Source organism: Notothenia rossii, assembly GCF_949606895.1.
Source record: "Notothenia rossii genome assembly, chromosome: 10".
Classification (NCBI taxonomy): domain Eukaryota; kingdom Metazoa; phylum Chordata; class Actinopteri; order Perciformes; family Nototheniidae; genus Notothenia; species Notothenia rossii.
The window spans coordinates 10,103,291-10,125,849 of NC_136908.1; the positions used below are offsets into that span (position 1 = coordinate 10,103,291).

Sequence of the window (22,559 nt, forward strand, 5' to 3'; positions counted from 1 at the left end):
TTATTTGTTACAAGTACTTCAATTAATTACGAGTACTTGAGTAAATGCACTTTGTTACATTTCACCGCTGAGTGCACTGAAATATGTGAGTATGATTCAAAAAGAGTGCACGAGCAGAGATGAAATTCAGAAACACAGAACATAGAGAATTTGGATCAAATGGGCTTTCATCAGACTGATCAGGCAACAAGCCCTTTCAAGTGTTTGCTGACTTCACATATCCTGCAACTGAAAAAGTCATTAAAGGTCTATTAGAGTACGGTGTGAATCAAACCAGTATCTTAAGCTGCATATACAAACCCAAAAACATCTAGAGACAGCAACAACAATGTCAACTTTTCTATAAACTTATCAACAAGTGTACACATCTGCTTTATGTTAAACATAACCCAATGATTTACATTCAAACTCAGACTTACTTTTTCCCTGAAAGTATTTGTTTCAGTGGCAAAGAAGCATCACTAGATGGCAGCACCACCATGTTCAGTTAAAATCAGCGACCAGTCTTTAAAGGGTCCTATTCTTATCACTTCCAGGCTTCATATTTGTAGTTAGTGTCTCTTCTGTGACATGTCTCCATGCTTTAATGTTCAAAAAGCTCTTTATTGTTCTCATACTGCCTGTGCTGCAGCACCTCTTTTCACCCTCTGTCTGAAACCAGAGCCCAGTCTGCTCTCATTGGTTAGCTGGTCGGCTCTGATGCCCCTTAGTCTATCAAATCTAAAATGTTGGAGCGCAAGCCAATAGAAGCGTGAGTGTTACATTCTGATGTCATTATGTTATGGTAGTTAACAAAGGAGTCCAACAGGTGTTTCATGCAGAGTGTGTGGGAGAGAAACTCCGTCTGGAGGGAACACAGGGATTTTAGCCTATGCAGACCATTTACATGCACAAAAACCTATATCACACATACAGGAAAGCAAAAACCCCAAATAGCATAATAGGGCATCTTAAATAAAAAATGTTGTTAATTAATGTTTGTGTCAAAGTCTTTTACCACCTTTACCTCTGACAGGCCAGACTGTTTCTTTCACAGCAAACAACGACAGAAGGCGTGCTGTGGTCCGCAGAATCATTTCCCATATTTTAAAGGGAAGAATAGGAGCGCTATAGGGGTATACACCTTTATAGCTTATAATTAAAACATTTCCCCCAGAGCATTAATGTAATACTGTGCAAACAAAACAAAATACATGCATTCTTGTACTCAGGAGGGGACATTGACAGAGGATTACTGGAAAAGTACACAGTAAAAGTACTTCACAGTTGTGGGGGTAGTTTCAGTAGAACTGAGTCCAACAGGATCAATCTCACGAAGAACTATTGGCAACAAAAAAGAATTCCTTCATCAAACTGAGCAGAAGTAGCTTGATTTTGTTCTCAGCAGGGGACTTTCTCAACAAATACACAGTAAAAGTACTTCAATGTATTGTTTGTATAGGTTAATAATACAAAGTCAAACAGTATCAAATGTATTAAGAACTAATGGTCAAATTGTATTTTTATCACTCATCAAATATAGCAGGAAAAAAATGAGGGCTGATTTGAAAAAACAAACGCGCGAGGCGGCTAAGTTGACCGCAGTCCAGAATCGCTGTATAGTTTAAATCTCCTAACAATGTTGTCCATTTTAGACATAGACTTATTATATTTACAGCCCTTATAACATTAGTTTCTGGACTCAATGTGTGTCTTGGCCATTTTCATTGTGATCGCTTCATTTCATTTCATTTCAAACCTTTATTTAATCAGATTGGTCCCATTGAGATCATAGATCTCTTTTTCAAGGGAGACCTGCAGCATATAGAATTCGCTAAATTCTCCTTGTTTATAATATTATCACCGTTCCTCTCAGACGCTCTTCCATTTAGGCTACTTCTTTAATAAAGAAAAACAAATGGTCCGTAGATTCACGGATTGAGGAGATATTTTGATCGTATGACAGATCATAGCTCATAAAATGTCCTATAAAGTCGAAACACTGTAAAGTTCTTGAAGTTTGGCTAACGTCGACTCTGCAGTAAAATAAATACACTCTTATTATACCAAAGACAGGTTATTAGGGAAGACTGGGGGATTGTGATTGGTTGTTCTCGTCACCTGACAGGCGGTGCACACTGCTGCTTCCAAAAGTTAAACTACTTTTTACCATGGATGTATAATAAGATATTTATAACTAAGGATACCTCGATACCTTCGCAAGTGGCATCTATGCTAAATATGTAAATATTATTTTTCCTCGGAAGAAGTGCTCTCGGCAGCATTACTCTCCACATATATGAACTTTTGATGTCTAGCCAAAACACTGTGTCATAACAAAGGTGTGGCAACCTGTTCAAACCAGGAACAGGGAGTGTTTAAAGGTTTAAAGTCGCTATAAATGTGAATGCGACAATTCTGAATATATTTCCAAGACACAGACGACTTCTGTTAAGGGCAATGTGTCCTCAGTTATTTTATGTATAGAGAGATTGTGTCTATTCTGTACTGTGTTAGAAATTAAAATCAATGTTTTAATGGGGAAATGTAGTTTAAACATGTCGTCAGTTTTAATGCAGTTTTACACTGAAAAACCAGAAATTCTTGTGCAAAACCAGCTGTTAAGCTTTATTCTGAAACTCTTTCATCTCCGGTTGGCAGTTAGCATGTGGTAAATTTACAATTTCCTAAAGAGGTGAATTTAGTAGCGAAATGATATGGAGTGGTGCGAACCGAAGCCTACTGATTTAACACTACAACTATAGATGTCGAGATACTAACATGCTTAATATTAAATGAAGGTAAAGTTTATTTGAATACATTATTGTTTACAGACGAGAGTAGCATGTGACAAAATCCGGAATGACCGGAAACCAAACCAGCCGAGAAGTATTTTTTAGAGTATTGATTACAGCGTTTAGAATGTGTTACATGAAAAGTGATGAAAGAGAATATGAGGAGAAAAGGCGTGTTCAGCATATATTGAATGTGAAAAGAACTTATCCTCTGTTTAAATGCAACAACGGACATTGGAGACGAGGCGAGCCGGCTGGCGGGGAGGAGCCAGTAGAGGATATATAACAACACCGGACAAGGGATCGGGACTCTTCTCTTCCCTTCCCTAACGGCGAGCGGATCACAGCTGTTTGTCTGGCTGAACAATATCATGCTTGTGACCAACCCGAGCCTTTTTTAATTAAAGTACCCAATTGAACTTTCACAGAGACTCCATTTAGTCTCCTTTTAAAGCTTCTCTCCTGGACGGGAGAATAACGAACACAGTTTACAATCGCCTATGGTAGAATCACCTGTGAGGTAGAGGAATAAATCAGGCTCAAGGACTAAACAGTTCATCGTCTCTGTCTCCACTATTCCTCTCCGAGTGCAGCGTATGAAGAAGCTGCCATCCTAAACCTCAACAACTTACGTCGACTGTTTGGGTAACTATTATTTTCGTTTGTATTATTTATCTCACAGTTTGAGTTTACTTCAGTTTGAGGTGTCTTTGTAAAACAGGTAGGCTAACATTAACGTAGAATATTTTCATCAAGAGTTACTGTGTTATTTTATTTTTGCGTGTTGCGCATGTTTAGGCTGCTTAACATTATATTCAGATAGAACCGCGCCAAATGTGTTAATAGGTTTGGGAGGAGCATTATGGGGTTAGATTTGTCTCAATAATATTTGTGTTAACATAAAAAGAAGTTGTTTGTAAACGTGTGATTTGAAAAAATAAAACATCTTCCACAAATGCATTCAAAAGACTTGAAAACTCACAAAAGAATGTGCAAATGTAAAACGGATCTGCTAATACGCAAAAATATTTTCACAAATAATAAAAGGATCTGTGAATAAAGAGAAAAGGGTGTAGTCTGGGTCTGTCTTTAAAGGAAAGGTGAAGGTTTTCCTGCTGGTTGCTGGTGTATATAATGCGTATATGGACCAATACATACCGAGTATTTCTCGTAAAAATCCAAACGATTCGACATGTGTTTTTATTTATTGAAACATCTGTCTGTCCGTCTGTCTGTCTTACTCAAACATTTTGGGATACTTTCCAATATCTGTGAAATTGTTGTTCAATACATTCAATACAAAATATGAGGGATCAACTTTTGTTTTTATGAAACAATATCTTCAAAGTTATATTTAAAAACACACATGTTAGCATTGAAATATTGCTAAAATATGTCAATATTAACATTGAAATTATGCAAAAAATATTTTCATTAAAATAATTGGGGAAATTTCAATTGTCCTTATTTCATAAAAAAGTGCTGTTTCTTATTTATTTAAAAATAGTTTTTTGTTTAATCTTCATCTCACAACTCAGATTTGATGTGTTTATTTTCAAATAATTGTTTCTTCCACATTTGAATTTAACTACATTTCTGTACACAGATTTGTGGCTGTTTGTGGCACGATGGCAGTTTGTGGCCCGATGGCAGTTGGTCCAGTTCTCTTTAAAGTAAGTACCACTACTTGATGGAAAAAAGAGAGCATTTATTAATTAGTTAAATGTTGTAAAATTAACCTTACTCTTAAAATGGTAAAATTGCACATTTGTATTGCAACATTTACATGCAATATTAGATAAGCTGTATTCTACCATTAGCTCAGTAGCCAATATTTTGTAATGCTTTTAACCTTTATAATAAGAACAAGTTTAAATATTGCTATTATTTTTTTTTTTTTATTGATTAGATGCTCTTAGTTGATACAGTGTATTTCATAGTGTTTTCAAAAAGGTCCAAATTCTGTCATATTGTTATAACGAGTAGAGGTTTTTTTATTTTATTTTATTTATTACTGTTAACAATGCATTTTTATGTTCCTTGTAACAGAAACCTTGGGTGGATTGCAGTTCCAAGAGCATGTAAGACGTTATATTTTCTGTGAAGGGGGGTGGGGGTTAAAACAACAATGGCAGACAACACCTTACTGTGGTACGCAGTCTTTCCTGTTATCTTGTTTCAGTCAATCTTGTAACTATGTTGAATATTAACTACGTCACATGTAAAGCAACTTCAACATGCTTCCAACTTCACAATTAAAAGCAAAATGCGTCTATGAAAGAAAATGCCAGAACCTATTTACAACCTTAATTTAAAATGAATTCTACAACTTTTATTAAGAGACCCTCAAGTGTCTTTGAGAGTTTGGAGTGAAGAATGTGGTTCAAAGAAGATTTGCAATTTTGCTATGCACATATAAGACCTGAACCACAAAACTAACTGCATCATGAACTCCTTCAAGAGGAGAGACAAGAGGCACAGGATTGAACACTGACGAGAGACAAGAAGAAGCTGGATAAAGATGGGAACTGTGGATAACAGGAAGAGCAACAGGATCAACATTGACTGAGTCATTTGGAGGATACAAAGCTGTGTTATAAATAAAATTGTTTTAAATGTAACTCATCCTTTTAGATCATGTAGTATATCTGATTAACTTGCAGCCATTCATTGGGAACATTCTTTTGTCTTCTCTTCCATTCAGGTCATTAGATCTGCTGTTCCCACAGAAAAACGGGTACACAGGTAAGCTAAGGGAGAACTAAAGAGAAATGGTTGTGTTGTTGATTAGACTACACTCTTTTTTTTTAAAGCGGTGATGTAACTTTTGTTCGGCATGTTTTGCAGGTCCATATTACCTGAAAAAGGTTTTAGATAATGTGTCCAAAGAGAATAGACACGAGATAATTCCATTAAAAAAACCAGTTGGTTCCACATTGAAGATAGGACCCCTGGAAGACACCATTTACATTGAGGAGCCTGACGTAGAGAATGAGTGGGGGAAATTCTATCTTCCTGAGATAGTAAGAATGCAGGTTGTAGGTGTAGTGGAGGGGACCTCCTGCCCATGGGACCAGCTCGTTCTAATGATCTGGGAGGATGAAAAGCTGTATGCCTACGATGGAGCGGAGCTACATTTGGTGGCTTCAAACATGAAGAAGCTACGTCAAAATGGAATAAGCTATCCAGGATCCAAGAGATACTACAAAGGGGAGGCCTTCAAAGACAAGGTGAGAAGTTATACTAAAATAGCTGGGAACAAACAGCTTTGTGTACCTGATAGTCGATATTTTCTTTCGTTTTTAGACCAAGGAGGACTGGGAAAAAGTGCGGAACAGACCTATGTGGAAGAGACAGGAACAAGAACATCTTAAACTGTCCAAAATTATGGAATATCTCAAAGCCACAGCCGCAATAAAAGGCAAGTATCTTTTTCTCTGCTTCAGGGCAAAGATTAAGGTCATGCATTTAGTGTCACTATAATGTTTCTTCTGCATTGAGTGATCTCATAAACCTTAAAGCAAATGCATGTATACCTTCAAAAAATGTTGTATTCTTTAATTGTATTAATGTAGTTAGTATAACCAGTAGGGGAAGTGTTAGAAGATAAATGGTTTTGGTAGATCTCGACAGGGAAGTGTTAACATTTGTAGACGGTCCCTGTAGATAGAAGTTGTGCATCTCGGTGTGTATCGGATTATTTTGATAGAAATACAGTTGAAGCTCCTTTACTACCTTATTATGGTGGTTAAGAAACAACGTGTGTGTCTTGGGAATGTTTTGTTTGAGGTATTGATCAATGTCTTTCTAACTTAGCCGAAATGTTTCCAGAAAATATTTCGATCGTATGACAGATCATAGCTCATAAAATGTCCAATAATGTCGAAACACTGTACAGATCTTAAAGTCTGGCTAACGTTGGCCCTGCAGGTTTAGGCTGCTTAACATTATATTCAGATAGAACCTTGCCAATTGTGTTAATAGGTTTAGGAGGAGCACTCAAAGAGAAAAGGGTGTTGTCTGGGAATGTCTTTAAAAGGAAATGCAAAGGTTTTCCTGCTGGTTTCTGGTGTATAGCGTATAGGGACAAATACATACCGAGTATTTCTCATAAAATCCACACCATTCGAATTAATAAAATGATCATGTGTTTTATTTATTGAAACGTCTGTCTGTCTGTGTAACTCAAGCATTTTCGGATACTTTCCAATATCTGTGAAATTGTTGTTCAATACATTTAATAAAGAAATGTGAGGGATCAACTTTTGAATATTAATGTTTTTAGGAAACAATGTCTTTAAAGTTACATTTAAAACACACATTTTAGAATATTAACATTGAAATAAATAAACCAAAAATAGTTTCATTAAAATAATTGGGGAAATTTCAATTGTCCTTATTTCATAAAAAGTGCTCATTGTTATATATTTAAAAATAGTTTTTTGTTTTAATCTTCATCTCAGAACTCAGATTTCATGTATTTATTTTAACAACATTTCTGTGCACAGATTTACCGTACTCCAAAACATTCTCCCCAGCGACAATGGCAGTTTGTGTTGTTGAAGTGAGTACCACATGTTGATGGAAAAATAACTATGCATTTATTAATTAGTTAGATGTTGTTAAATGAAACAGACTATTACAATTGTAAATTTGAACCTTTATATTGCAACATTAAATGTAATATTAGATAAGCTATACCTTATCAGCTCAGCCAACATTCTTTAATGCTATTTATCCTTTATAATAAATACAAGTTTAAATATAACTATTATTATATTGTTTACTATTGTTTTTTTATTAACATTTTTATTGATTAGATTCGATGCTCTCCGTTGATATAGTGTATCATAGTGTTTCCGAAAAGACCCAAATTCTGTAATAGTGTTATAATGAGTAAAGGTTTTGATTTATCAGTATTGTCATACTGATATTCTGTACAAACTGTGAAGTCCACTGAGACAAATGTAACATTTGTGATATTGGGCTATATAAATAAACATTGATTGATTGATTGATTTAGATATTTTTTTACCACTGTTAACAATTGTTTTGTTTTCCTTGTAACAGAAAGCTGGGGTGGAGTACAGTCCGGAGAGCAAGTAAGACGTTTTATGTTCTGTTAAGGGGGGTGGGTTAAAACAACAATGTCAGACAACATCTTACTTTGGTACACAGTCTTTCCTGTTCTCTTGTTTCAGTCAATCTTGTAACGATGTTGAATATTAACTACGTCACATGTAAAGCAACTTCAACATGCTTCCAACTTCACGATTAAAAGCAAAATGCGTCTATAAAAGAAAATGCCAGAACCTATTTACAACCTTAATTTAAAATGACTTCTACAACTTTTATTAAGAGACCCTCAAGTGTCTTTGAGAGTTTGGAGTGAAGAATGTGGTTCAAAGAAGATTTGCAATTTTGCTATGCACATATAAGACCTGAACCACAAAACTAACTGCGTCATGAACTCCTTCAAGAGGAGAGACAAGATGCACTGGATTGAACACTGACGAGAGACAAGAAGAAGCAGGATAAAGATGGGAACTGTGGATAACAGGAAGAGCAACAGGATCAACATTGGCTGAGTCATTTGGAGGATACAAAGCTTTTTTCTTTAAATGTAACTTCATTACTGGATTTTTTTACATATTTTGGAATTAAGTATGAACAACCTGCTTGTTTACTCTTCATAATGATGCCATTAATTGTACATTGACAATAGTATGGCATGGTCAATCTGATTTATTTGTAGGAATCACAGCATCTCATAATTTCTGCTCGTGTGGTTTTTGGTAGCAGCCACATTCAGGCGTATCATGGATTATAAAGTAGTACAACTAGAAGGACTGCAGAGTTGATTCACACCATGAAAATTAAGTGGCTTGTCATGTTCGTAATTTTCTAATGTTAATAACAGAGAAATCAAGTGGCCAAAATGAGTTTCCCCTTTAGGGTGGATGGCTCACCCTTATAGATCACGTATTATATCTGCTCCTTTGTATCGAGCGAAACAAGAATATTGTGACAGCGTCTAGAAGAGTTTTGAGTAAAGAATGTCGTTCAAAGAAAGTCCATTTCCAGATGTTGCCAATCACCTGGACCACAAAACCTCCCCTGTGTCATAAAGACCTGGAAAGATGGAAGACTACACTACCACATAAGAACAGGTTACACATGGACTGATTTTATATTTTCTAGTCTTTGCGACCACTCAAATCACGGTTTAAACACGTCAGCACTCGCCCATTCAAACACAGTCACCATTACCCTTGACACCAGGAGCAATTTGGGGTTCAGTATCTTGCCTGAGGAAAAAATTCAACATGTTGACCAGAGGGGGCGGAGATTAAACCACCAACCCTTCGATTGATAAAAGACCACTGAGCCACAGACGTCCCAACATCTTCTAAACAAAGAGGAACAAAGGCGGAGCAAACATTGGCTGTGTGTCTCCTGGAGAATGAATCAGAGATGTGTGGAGGGATATATGAGCCATGACTTTAACCAACTCAAAGTCGTGGGGAAAAAGAGACGGACAAGGTCTCAAGATGGCTGATGGTTTGTGTACATCGGTACTGAAAACTGAATTCAGGACACACAGGTATTGAGCCTCATGGCTGTTGAACATGTACTGAAGCTGTAGCTGAATCCAGAGTCTCTTAGGATCACAATCATGTAAAGAAATGTGGGAGATATGGACTGGAGCTCTCTGATTAACTTGCAGCCATTCATTGGGACATTTTTTTGTCTTTTCTTCCATTCAGGTCATTAGATCTGCTGTTCCCACAGAGAAACGGGGAAAAAGGTGAGATAAGATAGAACTAAAGAGAAATGGTTGTGTAGTTGATTAGACTACACTCTTTTTGTCTCACGTATCATAAAAACCGTGATGTAACTTTTGTTCAGCATGTGTTTATTTAAAAATAGTTTTTTCATCTCACAACTCAGATTTGATGTATTTAGTTTCTAAATAATTATTTCTTTCAATTTTAATTTAACTACGTTTCTGTACACAGATTTGCCGTACTCCAAAACGTTCTCCCCAGTCACAATGGAAGATTGTTTCCAGTTGTCCATAAAGTAAGTACCACTACTTTATGGAAAAAAGGGTGCATTTATTAATTAGTTAAAAGTTTTAACATTAACCTTGCTCTTAAAATTGTAAAATTGCACATTTGTATTGAGACATTTAAATAAAATATAAGATAAGCTATGTATTCTACCAATTGGCTCAGTAGCCAATATTTTTGTAATGCGTTATTTAACCTTCATAATAAGTACAAGTTTAAATATTGCTATTATATTATTATTATTTTTTATATTTACATTTGTATTGATTAGATTAGATACTCTTTGTTGATACAATGTATTTCATAGTGTTTTCAAAAATATCATATTGTTATATGACTAAACTGAAGCTGTAGCTGAATCAAGAGTCTCCTAGGATCAAAATCATGTAAGGAAATGCGGGATAGATGGACTGGAGCTCTCTGATTAACTTGCAGCCATTCATTGGGACATTTTTTGTCTTCTCTTCCATTCAGGCCAGCAGGTCTGCTGTTCGGGAAAAAAGGAAGAAAAGGTGAGATAAGATAGAACTAAAGAGAAATGGTTGTGTAGTTGATTAGGCTACACTCTTTTTGCCTCATATCATAAAACTTTTGTTCGGCATGTGTTGCAGGTCCAGATTACCTGAAAGGGGTTTTAGATTTTGTGTCCAAAGAGAGACATGAGATATTTGACTTAAAAAAACCAGCTGGTGCCAGATGGAAGATAGAACCCCTGGAAGACACCATTTACAGTGAGGAGCCTAAGGTAGTGAATGGGTGGGGGAAATTCTATATTCCTGAGATAGTAAGCATGCAGGTTGTAGGTGTAGTGGAGGGGACCTCTTGCCCATGGGACCAGCTCGTTCTAATGATCTGTGAGGATGAAAAGCTGTATGCCTACGATGGAGAGGAGCTACATTTGGTGGCTTCAAACATGAAGAAGCTACGTCAAAATGGAATAAGCTATCCAGGATCCAAGACATACTACGAAGGGCAGGCCTTCAAAGACATGGTGAGAAGTTATACTAAAATAGCTGGGAACAAACAGCTTTGTGTACCTGATAGTCGATAACCTGTGGGCACTGACAACTGTTTTTTTATATTTTCTTTCGTTTCTAGACCAAGGAGGACTGGGAAAAAGGGCGGAACAGTCCTATGTGGAAGAGACAGGACCTAGAACATCTTAAACTGTCCAAAATTATGGAATATCTCAAAGCCACAGCCGCAATAAAAGGCAAGTATCTTTTTCTCTGCTTCAGGGCAAAGATTAAGGTCATGCATTTAGTGTCACTATAATGTTTCTTCTGCATTGAGTGATCTCATAAACCTTAAAGCAAATGCATGTATACCTTCAAAAAATGTTGTATTCTTTAATTGTATTAATGTAGTTAGTATAACCAGTAGGGGAAGTGTTAGAAGATAAATGGTTTTGGTAGATCTCGACAGGGAAGTGTTAACATTTGTAGACGGTCCCTGCAGATAGAAGTTGCGCATCTCGGTGTGTATCGGATTATTTTGATAGAAATACGGTTGAAGCTCCTTTACTACCTTATTATGGTGGTTAAGAAACAACGTGTGTGTCTTGGGAATGTTTTGTTTGAGGTATTGATCAATGTCTTTCTAACTTAGCCGAAATGTTTCCAGAAGATATTTCGATCGTATGACAGATCATAGCTCATAAAATGTCCAATAATGTCGAAACACTGTACAGATCTTAAAGTCTGGCTAACGTTGGCCCTGCAGGTTTAGGCTGCTTAACATTATATTCAGATAGAACCTTGCCAATTGTGTTAATAGGTTTAGGAGGAGCACTCAAAGAGAAAAGGGTGTTGTCTGGGAATGTCTTTAAAAGGAAATGCAAAGGTTTTCCTGCTGGTTTCTGGTGTATAGCGTATAGGGACAAATACATACCGAGTATTTCTCATAAAATCCACACCATTCGAATTAATAAAATGATCATGTGTTTTATTTATTGAAACGTCTGTCTGTCTGTGTAACTCAAGCATTTTCGGATACTTTCCAATATCTGTGAAATTGTTGTTCAATACATTTAATAAAGAAATGTGAGGGATCAACTTTTGAATATTAATGTTTTTAGGAAACAATATCTTTAAAGTTACATTTAAAACACACATTTTAGAATATTAACATTGAAATAAATAAACCAAAAATAGTTTCATTAAAATAATTGGGGAAATTTCAATTGTCCTTATTTCATAAAAAGTGCTCATTGTTATATATTTAAAAATAGTTTTTTGTTTTAATCTTCATCTCAGAACTCAGATTTCATGTATTTATTTTAACAACCTTTCTGTGCACAGATTTACCGTACTCCAAAACATTCTCCCCAGCGACAATGGCAGTTTGTGTTGTTGAAGTGAGTACCACATGTTGATGGAAAAAGAACTATGCATTTATTAATTAGTTAGATGTTGTTAAATGAAACAGACTATTACAATTGTAAATTTGAACATTTATATTGCAACATTAAATGTAATATTAGATAAGCTATACCTTATCAGCTCAGCCAACATTTTTTAATGCTATTTATCCTTTATAATAAATACAAATTTAAATATAACTATTATTATATTGTTTACTATTGTTTTTTTATTAATATTTTTATTGATTAGATTCGATGCTCTCCGTTGATATAGTGTATCATAGTGTTTCTGAAAAGACCCAAATTCTGTAATAGTGTTATAATGAGTAAAGGTTTTGATTTAGATATTTTTTTACCACTGTTAACAATTGTTTTGTTTTCCTTGTAACAGAAAGCTGGGGTGGAGGACAGTCCGGAGAGCAAGTAAGATGTTTTATGTTCTGTTAAGGGGGGTGGGTTAAAACAACAATGTCAGACAACATCTTACTTTGGTACGCAGTCTTTCCTGTTCTCTTGTTTCAGTCAATCTTGTAACTATGTTGAATATTAACTACGTCACATGTAAAGCAACTTCAACATGCTTCCAACTTCACGATTAAAAGCAAAATGCGTCTATAAAAGAAAATGGCAGAACCTATTTACAACCTCAATTTAAAATGAATTCTACAACTTTTATTAAGAGACCCTCAAGTGTCTTTGAGAGTTTGGAGTGAAGAATGTGGTTCAAAGAAGATTTGCAATTTTGCTATGCACATATAAGACCTGAACCACAAAACTAACTGCGTCATGAACTCCTTCAAGAGGAGAGACAAGAGGCACTGGATTGAACACTGACGAGAGACAAGAAGTAGGATAAAGATGGGAACTGTGGATAACAGGAAGAGCAACAGGATCAACATTGGCTGAGTCATTTGGAGGATACAAAGCTTTTTTCTTTAAATGTAACTTCATTACTGGATTTTTTTACATATTTTTGAATTAAGTAAGAACAACCTGCTTGTTTACTCTTCATAATGATGCCATTAATTGTACATTGTCAATAGTATGGCATGGTCAATCTGATTATTTGTAGGAATCACAGCATCTCATAATTTCTGCTCGTGTGGTTTCTGGTAGCAGCCACAATCAGGCCTATCATGGATTACAAAGTAGTAAAACTAGAAGGACTGCAGAGTTGATTCACACCATGATGACTAAGTGGCTTGTCATGTTTGTTATTTTATAATTTTGATAACAGAAATCAAGTGGCCAAAATGAGTTTCCCCTTTAGGGTGGATGGCTCACCCTTATAGATCACGTAGTATATCTGCTCCTTTGTATCGAGCGAAACAAGAATATTGTGACAGCGTCTAAAAGAGTTGTTCAAATGAGAATGTCGTTCAAAGAAAGTCCATTTCCAGATGTTGCCAATCACCTGGACCACAAAACCTCCCCTGTGTCATGAATACCTGGAAAGATGGAAGACTACACAGAGCAGGTAACAAATGGACTGATTTAATATGTTCTAGTCTTTGCGACCACTCAAATCACGGTTTAAACACGTCAGCACTCGCCCATTCAAACAGTCACCATTACCCTTGACACCAGGAGCAATTTGGGGTTCAGTATCTTGCCTATAGGTACGAATTCAACATGTTGACCAGAGGGGGCGGAGATTAAACCACCAACCCTTCGATTGATAAAAGACCACTGAGCCACAGACGTCCCAACATCTTCTAAACAAAGAGGAACAAAGGCGGAGCAAACATTAGCTGTGTGTCTCCTGGAGAATGAATCAGAGATGTGTGGAGGGATATATGAGCCATGACTTTAACCAACTCAAAGTCCTGGGGAAAAAGAGACGGACAAGGTCTCAAGATGGCTGATGGTTTGTGTACATCGGTACTGAAAAACTGAATTCAGGACACACAGGCATTGAGCCTCGTGGCTGTTGAACATGTACTGAAAATGAAGCTGAATCAAGAGTCTCTTAGGATCACAATCATGTAAAGAAATGTGGGAGATATGGACTGGAGCTCTCTGATTAACTTGCAGCCATTCATTGGGACATTTTTTGTCTTCTCTTCCATTCAGGTCATTAGATCTGCTGTTCCCACAGAAAAACAAGAACACAGGTAAGCTAAGGGAGAACTAAAGAGAAATGGTTGTGTAGTTGATTAGACTACACTCCTTTTGCCTCACGTATCATAAAAACCGTGATGTAACTTTTGTTCGGCATGTGTTGCAGGTCCAGATTACCTGAAAGGGGTTTTAGATTTTGTGTCCAAAGAGAAAAGGCACAAGATATTTAAATTAAAAAAACCAGCTGGCGCCACATTGAAGATAGGACCCCTGGAAGACACCATTTACAGTGGGGAGCCTGACGTAGGGAATGAGTGGGGAGATTTATATCTTCCTGAGATAGTAACCATGCGGGTCGTAGGTGTAGTGGAGGGGACCTCTTGCCCATCGGACCAGCTCGTTCTAATGATCTGTGAGGACGGAAAGCTGTATGCCTACGATGGAGAGGAGCTACATTTGGTGCCTTCAAGCATGGAGCAGTTACTTGAAGAGGGAATAGAGTATCCAGGATCCAAGAGATACTACGAAGGGGAGGCCTTCAAAGACATGGTGAGAAGTTATAGTATAATTGCTGGGAACAAACAGCTTTGTGTTTTCTGAACCTGATAGTTGATTACCTGCGGGCACTGACAACTGTTTATTGATATTGTCTTTTGCGTGTAGACCGTGAAAGACTGGGAAATAGTGTGGCAGAGCCGTACAGGGAGGGCGCTGGAACGAAAACATTGTAAACGGGTGCTGGAACACAAGACCAAATCTATGGAATATCTCAAAGCAACAGCTACAATACAAGGCAAGTATATTTTTCTCTGCTTCAGGGCAAAGATTACATTTGTGCTTTAGTGTCACTATCATGTTTCTTCTGTATTGAGTCACCTCATTTGCTAATTTGTTTCTCTCTGTTATGGCCCGCCCCCTACTCAGTGGTAGTGGCTCGTGGGGAGACCCGCAACATAAAAGAAAACGTCCAGTACTTAACAGCGATCATTTATTTAAATGTACAGCCGTTACTCACATAGGCCAACCGGCAAACGATCGAGGTCTGGAGGACTGGCTAAAAGAAACAAAAAGAAGGAGGGGGCCTGAGCCAGCCACACCACGGGCCGTAGGACCCAGAGCTTCCCTCCCCTAACCAGAAGTCTAACAAAATCTACGGGAAACAAAATAAAGCCACGAAAACTGGTCAACCAGGGCCCTTTCTCATTTCACTAATTCCCCCTCCTCGACTCCTCGAATCCTCGGTCCTCCGGTAGTGACCCGGAAATGAATTTCAGCGCGCCATGTTGAAGGACATCTCATTTCACTAAATGCACTTCGACGACCGAGGATCGAGTGTCGAGGAGGCTCTCTGGAGGAGCTATAACCAGGGGTGCACACAACTTTCTCAGTGAGGTACTCAGATGAGTACCTGGAGTCAGCGTTTGGTACTCCAACTTCTGTCTCCCCTCAAAGTTCCCATGATGCTCAACGGGGGGGGTGGCAGTGGAGTGCAGAGCTTCATGACCACAGAGCGTGTGAACGTTGTGATCAGCTATTTTAGCGCAGTGCTGCTGTACAGACCGACGTTATGTCTGTGCACACGGAGACCGACTCTGTCGTCCGGTGATCTAACCGCCTTCTGGAAAAGCTTCACAAGTACGTCGGTACGCAAATGCGCTTTGTGACACAAGTGACGGTACGTATTTCAGACCTGCTTACCACTTATGTGCACCCCTGGCTATAACCGAGGATACACTGATGGGTCCTCCACGGTCCTCCACGGCTCCTTCGTGGATGCATTTCCGGGAACAGAGATGTTTCACAAGAGGTTTCTCAATACTCTAATTTCCCCTCCTCGACTCCTATCCTCGACTCCTATCCTCGAGACGTAGTGCCGCCCACAGGAGAAGCGAGCGGAGGATTGAGGAGGGGAACCGAGGAGAGAGGCGGGGAAGCAGCAGTTAGAGAAATGAGAACTCCTCTCCTCTGAGCGGTCATTTTAAAGAGACGTCCATTAATGATGACAGGAGGCACAGCAGCCCTCTGTCTGATGGAGAGATGTGTTCATGACGACTTATATATTTACTTTGATTCATTCACAGTGCGGTATAATGAGACAATAACAGGCTACAGATGCGGACATATATACACACATATTTATATAAATATATACAATTTCAGAATCAAAAAAGTATGAGAGCACTCTCATAATAACGTAACACAATCAGAGACTGGATATATCCCCCCCTCTCTCTGGTCGCTGAAATGGGGAATTGAAATTACGGGCCAAAAGTTGTATTTACAAGTATTAAAAGTAAGCATAGGACACCAAACCAACCGAGACCCGTCTGTCCACCGCATCTACGCACTGTACAACACACACATCTACACACTGTACCACACACACCTACTGCTCCTAAAGCATAATCAGGCTACAGCCGTTGTGTATATTATTATGCTATGTGAAGCACTAAATGGTCTTAGAAAAATATCGACTCTTTGTTTGTAGATATCTACTAAACTACAGCATACAAATACAGAGAGTAATGTAGGCCTGTTATACTGAGTGATATGTATTTTACACAGCTGCTCTGCTTTCTGCACGGACCTCACAGCTGTTCTCACTGTAAACATCGTGTCGCGATGAAAGCAGTTAGTAAAATAATATCCAGGGGATGCATGTAGAGCTGTCATTGGCTGAGATAAGTCCGGCCGTGCGTAACGCCTCCACCGTTCCCGGAAATGCATCCGTTGAGGAGCCGTGGAGGACCCATCAGTGTCTCCTCGGTTAGAGCTCCTCCAGAGAGCCTCCTCCATGCTCGATGCTCGGTCCTCGATGTGCATTTAGAGAAATTAGATATCCTTCAACATGGCGCGCTGAAATCCATTTCCGGGTCACTTCCGGAGGACCGAGGAGTCGAGGAGTCGAGGAAGGGAAATTTGAGTATTGAGAAACCTCTTCTGGCTGCAGTCGAATAGTCCAAAAATCAGCTCCTAAGTTCTAACCCTATCGTCTATTCCTTGACCCCTGAGTGAAACGTCATGGGGTTAAGGGATAGTGGATAGGAGAATTCAAAAGGATTTAAGAGAAGAGACTGCGGTACTTTAGAGCAGAGTTTCTCAATTGTTTTGCAGCCAAGGACCCCTTACAAGATAGAGAATACACCAAGGACCCCCTCATTCTGATTTGTGATTTTGGGCTATATAAATAAAAATGAACTTGACTTGACATGTATGTCCCTTGGAATAATCTGACGCAGCCTATTTTTTACACTTCTATAGTCTTTGTTATGTGAAAGAACAACACAAGAGAAATGTATTAGAAAGATATTAGATATGTATTAAAAATATTTGCACCATCTCAACACAGAATACCCATAAAACAATCAATCAATTAGTTGAGTTCCCCCACCTCCCCAAAAAGGCTGTAAAAGTGCTCATTCCCTTCACCTCCACCTACCTGTGTGAGTGCAGGTTTTCCGCATTGACTTTGATCAAAAGCAAGTACCGTTAAAGGCTGCAGCCAGAGGATGATCTGCGTTTATTCCTCTGTGCATCAAAGACGCAGACTCATTGTTCCCACTAAAGTAGGGGTGAGTGTAATAAGGAGACAAAGTTAACGTTCAGTGTGTTGCCGGGATTATATAAGGATTTATCCACCATGTTGAAAATGTTGAAAATGTTAAAAAAAATATGTCTTGAGAACACGGCGTGCGTAAATATACGGGTCGTGCGGCAGCTAGATGTGCCTGTCCTCTGTAAGAAGGTGTCGATGACTGACATGCAAGGAAGAACGGCTGTCCACAGGCTGTTCCAACTTTAACAACTGTATTAACTTCCAGGGTAGTGAATTGAACATGCAATTGTAATTGGGTGTGTGGTATATTTTCATGAACGGACACGCATGTTCCACAACACACGATCGCACGATTTCGATCGCTACCAGCGTCCTTGCCATCTTGTTATGATAACAAGTGCACGTTTCTGATGCAATATGGTTGAGACCATTCGGGCTTATTCTAGAGGGTTGTAAGGAATAGTCCAAGTAGTGGGGGAGTTTTATACAATATGTTTAAAACATAAATAAAAATGTTTAAAAACGTGTTGTTTAATGTTTTAAGGAGGTGACGCTACTCAGCCAATCAAATCGGTGCAGTCAGCACGATAGATTCAAACACACACAGAGACACGACAAGAGGAGAGAAACAGTCGGAATAATTTCAAATGGCGGAAGGTAGACAGCGAAAACAGAGCATTTAATTACATTTTCTCTTACTGGACCTCTTTGAAATGCAATTGAATACCCCTGCATTATAGCAACAACAACAATAATAATAATAACAGCAATAATAATTGGGAGGGGGGGCGCGGCTGTTCTTATGTTCTCTGAGGGGAGGCTCACCTACCCACACTTTGAAAACCCCTGATCTAGAGAATTCGAACGGCACTTATCATGGCTGCCACTGAGGGACTTCCGGGTCATTTCACTGGGTTAGGAAGGCTCCTAAGCTAAATGGACTATTCGACTGCAGCCTCTCTCTCTCACTTCCTCTTACTTTCTCAATTCCTGTCCCTCCCAGAATCCTGTGGCAAGCCCTCAGGTCAGTCTGGGACATCACCTGGGCCAAACAATGCTCACTTGAATCGGAATCAGAAACGTGTTGATTGCCAGGTAGGTTCACACGTACGAGGAATTTGACTTGATGTCATGGTGCATACATAACATTTAAAACACGTTTTTTTTAAAGTACACAGATAGCGAACTACATTAAGAACACTGTAATAAAAATATAGTAAGATAGCAATACAATAAAGCAGTAATTTACAACGAAATAGAATGCAGTGAATTATAAAATATAAAATATGTGCATTAAGCAATATTTAAACATTGTGTCTATAAATGTAATGCATATAGAGTCTGCGTTGTGGCTGAGGTAAAGTGTCAGCGGGGTGGGCAAACTTACAAAATCTGCAAGGGATCAAATACTTATTTCCACCAGTAACTAGCTTAGCCAAGTTGAGGTAGATATTTTCGCCAAGTCAAATGTTATTGATAGGAAGGTTTTGTAGTGGGTGCTCTCTTTATACATCTATGTTGGTAAAGTAGAGCAGTTTGGCTTCCCTCTGTGTAAAAAGCATTGTTGACTATAGACACCCGGGTGTAAATAGCATCTGCCCAATGTTAGTTCAGTAAATAAATATATTTTAAAGTCAACTTTATTGTCAATTTCTCAGTCTATGTGATACTGGCATGGAGATCTAAATGCTGTTTCTGACAGTCCCAAAGAATAAACAGTTTGGGATTTAAAGGGGTTTAGCATCTGACATATGTGTTTGTGCTCTTTGTGTATGCACTTGGTACATTAGACTGGTATCTTTCTCTTTTCAATAGTGAACCAACCAGAAATATGACATTTCATCAAAACAATGGATGAATAAATGAGAAGGTAGCGTTCATACCTTATTCTGACCGTCACAACGACTGCTTTACATAAGGCGTGGTAGTTCAAAACATGAGGCAGGGCTTAATTCATTTATTTACATTAATTTACTCCTGACCTACAATGGTGAGTAGCTGCTTTAAACTGCTTTCCTTTGCTAATATTTGAAGTATTACTGATCAAATTCTACATTGTTAATTTACTTTCTATTGTCAGTGAAATGTGTAAGTGTTATAATTATGGTTATAATGTGTCATGTATTATTTCTCTCTAGGCTCCTAAAAAGAAGAGGTGAGTCAGCTGATTACCTGAACCATACACTAATAATGACTTCTGCTTTTTTATTTTCTAAAGACAATTTATTACTTTTATATTTTTATAGCATGAAAAAAGTTCTGGGGAACATGAGGTGTTTCCGACACAATGCTGAAGGGATGATCTCAAAAATGTTGGAGCTGAATAACTCCTGTCAAGATGAAGCTAAACATTTAGTAGATGAGGTACTGTATGGTGTGGTGTGGCTTTTATGAACTTTTGACATGATGCGTTTCTTTCATAGAGCTTCACAGTTACACACAGCTTTAAAAATTCCATCTTTTTTTTGACAGTTTCTTCACAGCATCTTCTTTTTCGGAATGATCAGCACACCACCATTTTCACCGGAAATGATTGTGAATGATGATGAGTATTTAGGTGCGTTGAAGGACTGCTACCCTCGGCCTTTTGAACTTTATTCCTCTCAACTACCCATGAGGAGTCCATTCTCATGTCTGCTAGACATGGTAAGATTAACATTTTTCAATTCTTCTAGTTGCTTTTCCCCCAAAAATCATCCTGAAATATAAAAGTTTTACACGAAGTATGACAGTAAATTACTTGCGGGGATTACAGCAGCTTGATAACATTTCAAAATTATTTTCAGGTTGTTTTCGTGATAGGACAAGAGAACGAAAATGAAATAAAACAGTACCTTCAAGAGATCATCATTGAACTCGGCCTTAATAAGGGGGATCCTTTTGTCTCCTCCACCATCTGCATCTCTCAGAACACGGAGAACCCAAACTCAGAAAAGTACTACGGGGTCTCCATGTCCACTTTTGACAAGGTTCCTGGGCAAATCCTGGTTGCTGCATCTTGTCTTTTTTACTGGGACCCTTTGGTTGCTGGTGCAGTGATGAGTTTCACTCCAAATAAGCACAACCATAAATGTTTTAAAGGCACGTTCAAACTGCCTCCGCATGTAAGTTGCAATGCGTATAGCCTCCACGGGGGAGGAGAACTAATAGATCCTTGTAAATCATGTGTGAATTTGTTTGGTTTGAGAGGAAATTGCAAGGGGATATATCCCTATGGCAACTGTGCTGAGGTTGAAAGTCTGAGCAAAATGTTAAAAAAGGACAAAGGAGTTAGGGAGCAAGCAAGACCAACATCTGAGAAGTACAAGGATAAGGCGGAGAAAAGTGTCAAGACAGGTCTAGGGAATTGGCTGAAAACATTTAATTTCCCATCTAATTATCAATTCTACAACCCTCAGATATAAATATTGATAAGTCTGATTAGCATGGTCTTTTATTATTTATTATTCACCTCCGATGAAGAAGGGAAATGAGTCGGCGGGACCACCAACGGAGAGGGGACTTGAGAAGGGACTTTTTAAATTTTTTTTAATTAAATGCACAGAAATAAATACATTAGAAAATATTACAGAAAATGTAGTGTAATAGTAAGATTCCGTAAGTCTGCCTCACTTATTTTTTTTTTTATTTTTTTTTTAAAAATGTTTTAACAGACATTGCTCCAGATAACAAACCGTACATCAAAACATGTAACAACAAACAACTAAACAAAACGTAACGGGGGGGGGTGGATGCAAGGATGACTTCCTAAGACAGCTGATTGTGACATACACAGGACATTACATACACAATACATTATACATTACACAGGAGATGCCATATTGACAGGGTTAGATAGGAGAGCTGCGGACAGTGAACCGCAATCCTCCTGTCTCCCCTCAAAATCCCCCAGCAGAGAAGCTGCCCGCTCCATGTTCAGTAGGTCCAGATACTCCCTCAGCCATGAGTCCCTAGTAAAGCAGGCTGGTTTGCGTTCCTTCCAGTTTAGTAGGATGAGTCTTTTTGTGGCTAAACAGCCCAATGTCCAGAGCCGATCGGCGGTCGTTGCAGGATTGCCATCTGGCTTGAGACCCAGTAGACATGCAATGGGACATGTAGGGAAATTAACTTTTAAAGATTCAGACAATAAGGATATTACTTCTGACCAAAGGTTTTTACCGCTGGGCATTCCCAGAGTAGGTGCAACAATGTACCTCGCTTGCCACATTCATGCCAGCATAAATCTCTGTGTTTATTGTCCATCTTGGATTTTGTAACAGGGGTGATGTAAGCTCTATTTAGAATTTTGAACTGTATGATCCTGAATCTTACACATTTAGAAGAGAACATAGCTGACTGCCAAATGGAGTTCCATTGCAAAGCAGACAGAGAGATATTCAAGGTATGCTCCCAGGACAGTTGAACAGGAGAATAGGTATTCGGGGCAGCCCTAGATAATAATTTATAAATGTTAGGACCACACCTGATGATATGATTGCTTTTTTGAGGCGCTGGTCCTCTTCCATACATGAAGCAGGCATGGCTACCTCCTTACATTTTGTACTAATAATAGATGCTAGTTGTGCATATGATAGAAAAGATGAGCCTGAGAGACCATACTGATTTTTGAGTTGTTGAAATGGAAGGGTTTGGTCTCTATATATCTGTCCAATTGTAGTAATACCAGCCTTCTGCCAGATATTATTACTTAAAGTGCCTCGTCCTGCAGAAATACAGGGGTTACTCCAAATGGG

At 38.4% G+C, this 22,559-nt stretch overlaps 1 protein-coding gene across 2 annotated transcripts in view; it reads left to right on the forward strand.

Annotated features, from left to right (window-relative positions):
* The window catches only part of LOC307021777 (uncharacterized protein), a 42,007-nt gene extending 19,717 nt beyond the window's left edge, over window positions 1-22,290 (forward strand). The window contains exons 1-23 of one of the 2 annotated variants that reach the window (XM_079654202.1): window positions 2,976-3,419; window positions 4,381-4,447; window positions 4,824-4,855; window positions 5,479-5,519; window positions 5,622-6,004; window positions 6,081-6,195; window positions 7,283-7,338; window positions 7,845-7,876; window positions 9,542-9,582; window positions 9,794-9,857; window positions 10,322-10,359; window positions 10,459-10,838; window positions 10,946-11,060; window positions 12,148-12,203; window positions 12,601-12,632; window positions 14,283-14,323; window positions 14,437-14,819; window positions 14,934-15,063; window positions 18,830-18,921; window positions 19,965-19,981; window positions 20,073-20,190; window positions 20,299-20,472; window positions 20,613-22,288. In XM_079654202.1, the coding sequence (XP_079510328.1) occupies window positions 4,403-4,447; window positions 4,824-4,855; window positions 5,479-5,519; window positions 5,622-6,004; window positions 6,081-6,195; window positions 7,283-7,338; window positions 7,845-7,876; window positions 9,542-9,582; window positions 9,794-9,857; window positions 10,322-10,359; window positions 10,459-10,838; window positions 10,946-11,060; window positions 12,148-12,203; window positions 12,601-12,632; window positions 14,283-14,323; window positions 14,437-14,819; window positions 14,934-15,063; window positions 18,830-18,921; window positions 19,965-19,981; window positions 20,073-20,190; window positions 20,299-20,472; window positions 20,613-21,230 (3,003 nt within the window). In that variant the 5' untranslated portion in view covers window positions 2,976-3,419; window positions 4,381-4,402 and the 3' untranslated portion in view covers window positions 21,231-22,288. Of the gene's footprint in view, window positions 1-2,975; window positions 3,420-4,380; window positions 4,448-4,823; window positions 4,856-5,478; window positions 5,520-5,621; window positions 6,005-6,080; window positions 6,196-7,282; window positions 7,339-7,844; window positions 7,877-9,541; window positions 9,583-9,793; window positions 9,858-10,321; window positions 10,360-10,458; window positions 10,839-10,945; window positions 11,061-12,147; window positions 12,204-12,600; window positions 12,633-14,282; window positions 14,324-14,436; window positions 14,820-14,933; window positions 15,064-18,829; window positions 18,922-19,964; window positions 19,982-20,072; window positions 20,191-20,298; window positions 20,473-20,612 lie in introns of those variants that run through there. The other variant, XM_079654203.1, reaches the window with a different exon arrangement.
* The last annotated feature ends 269 nt before the right edge of the window (window positions 22,291-22,559 follow it).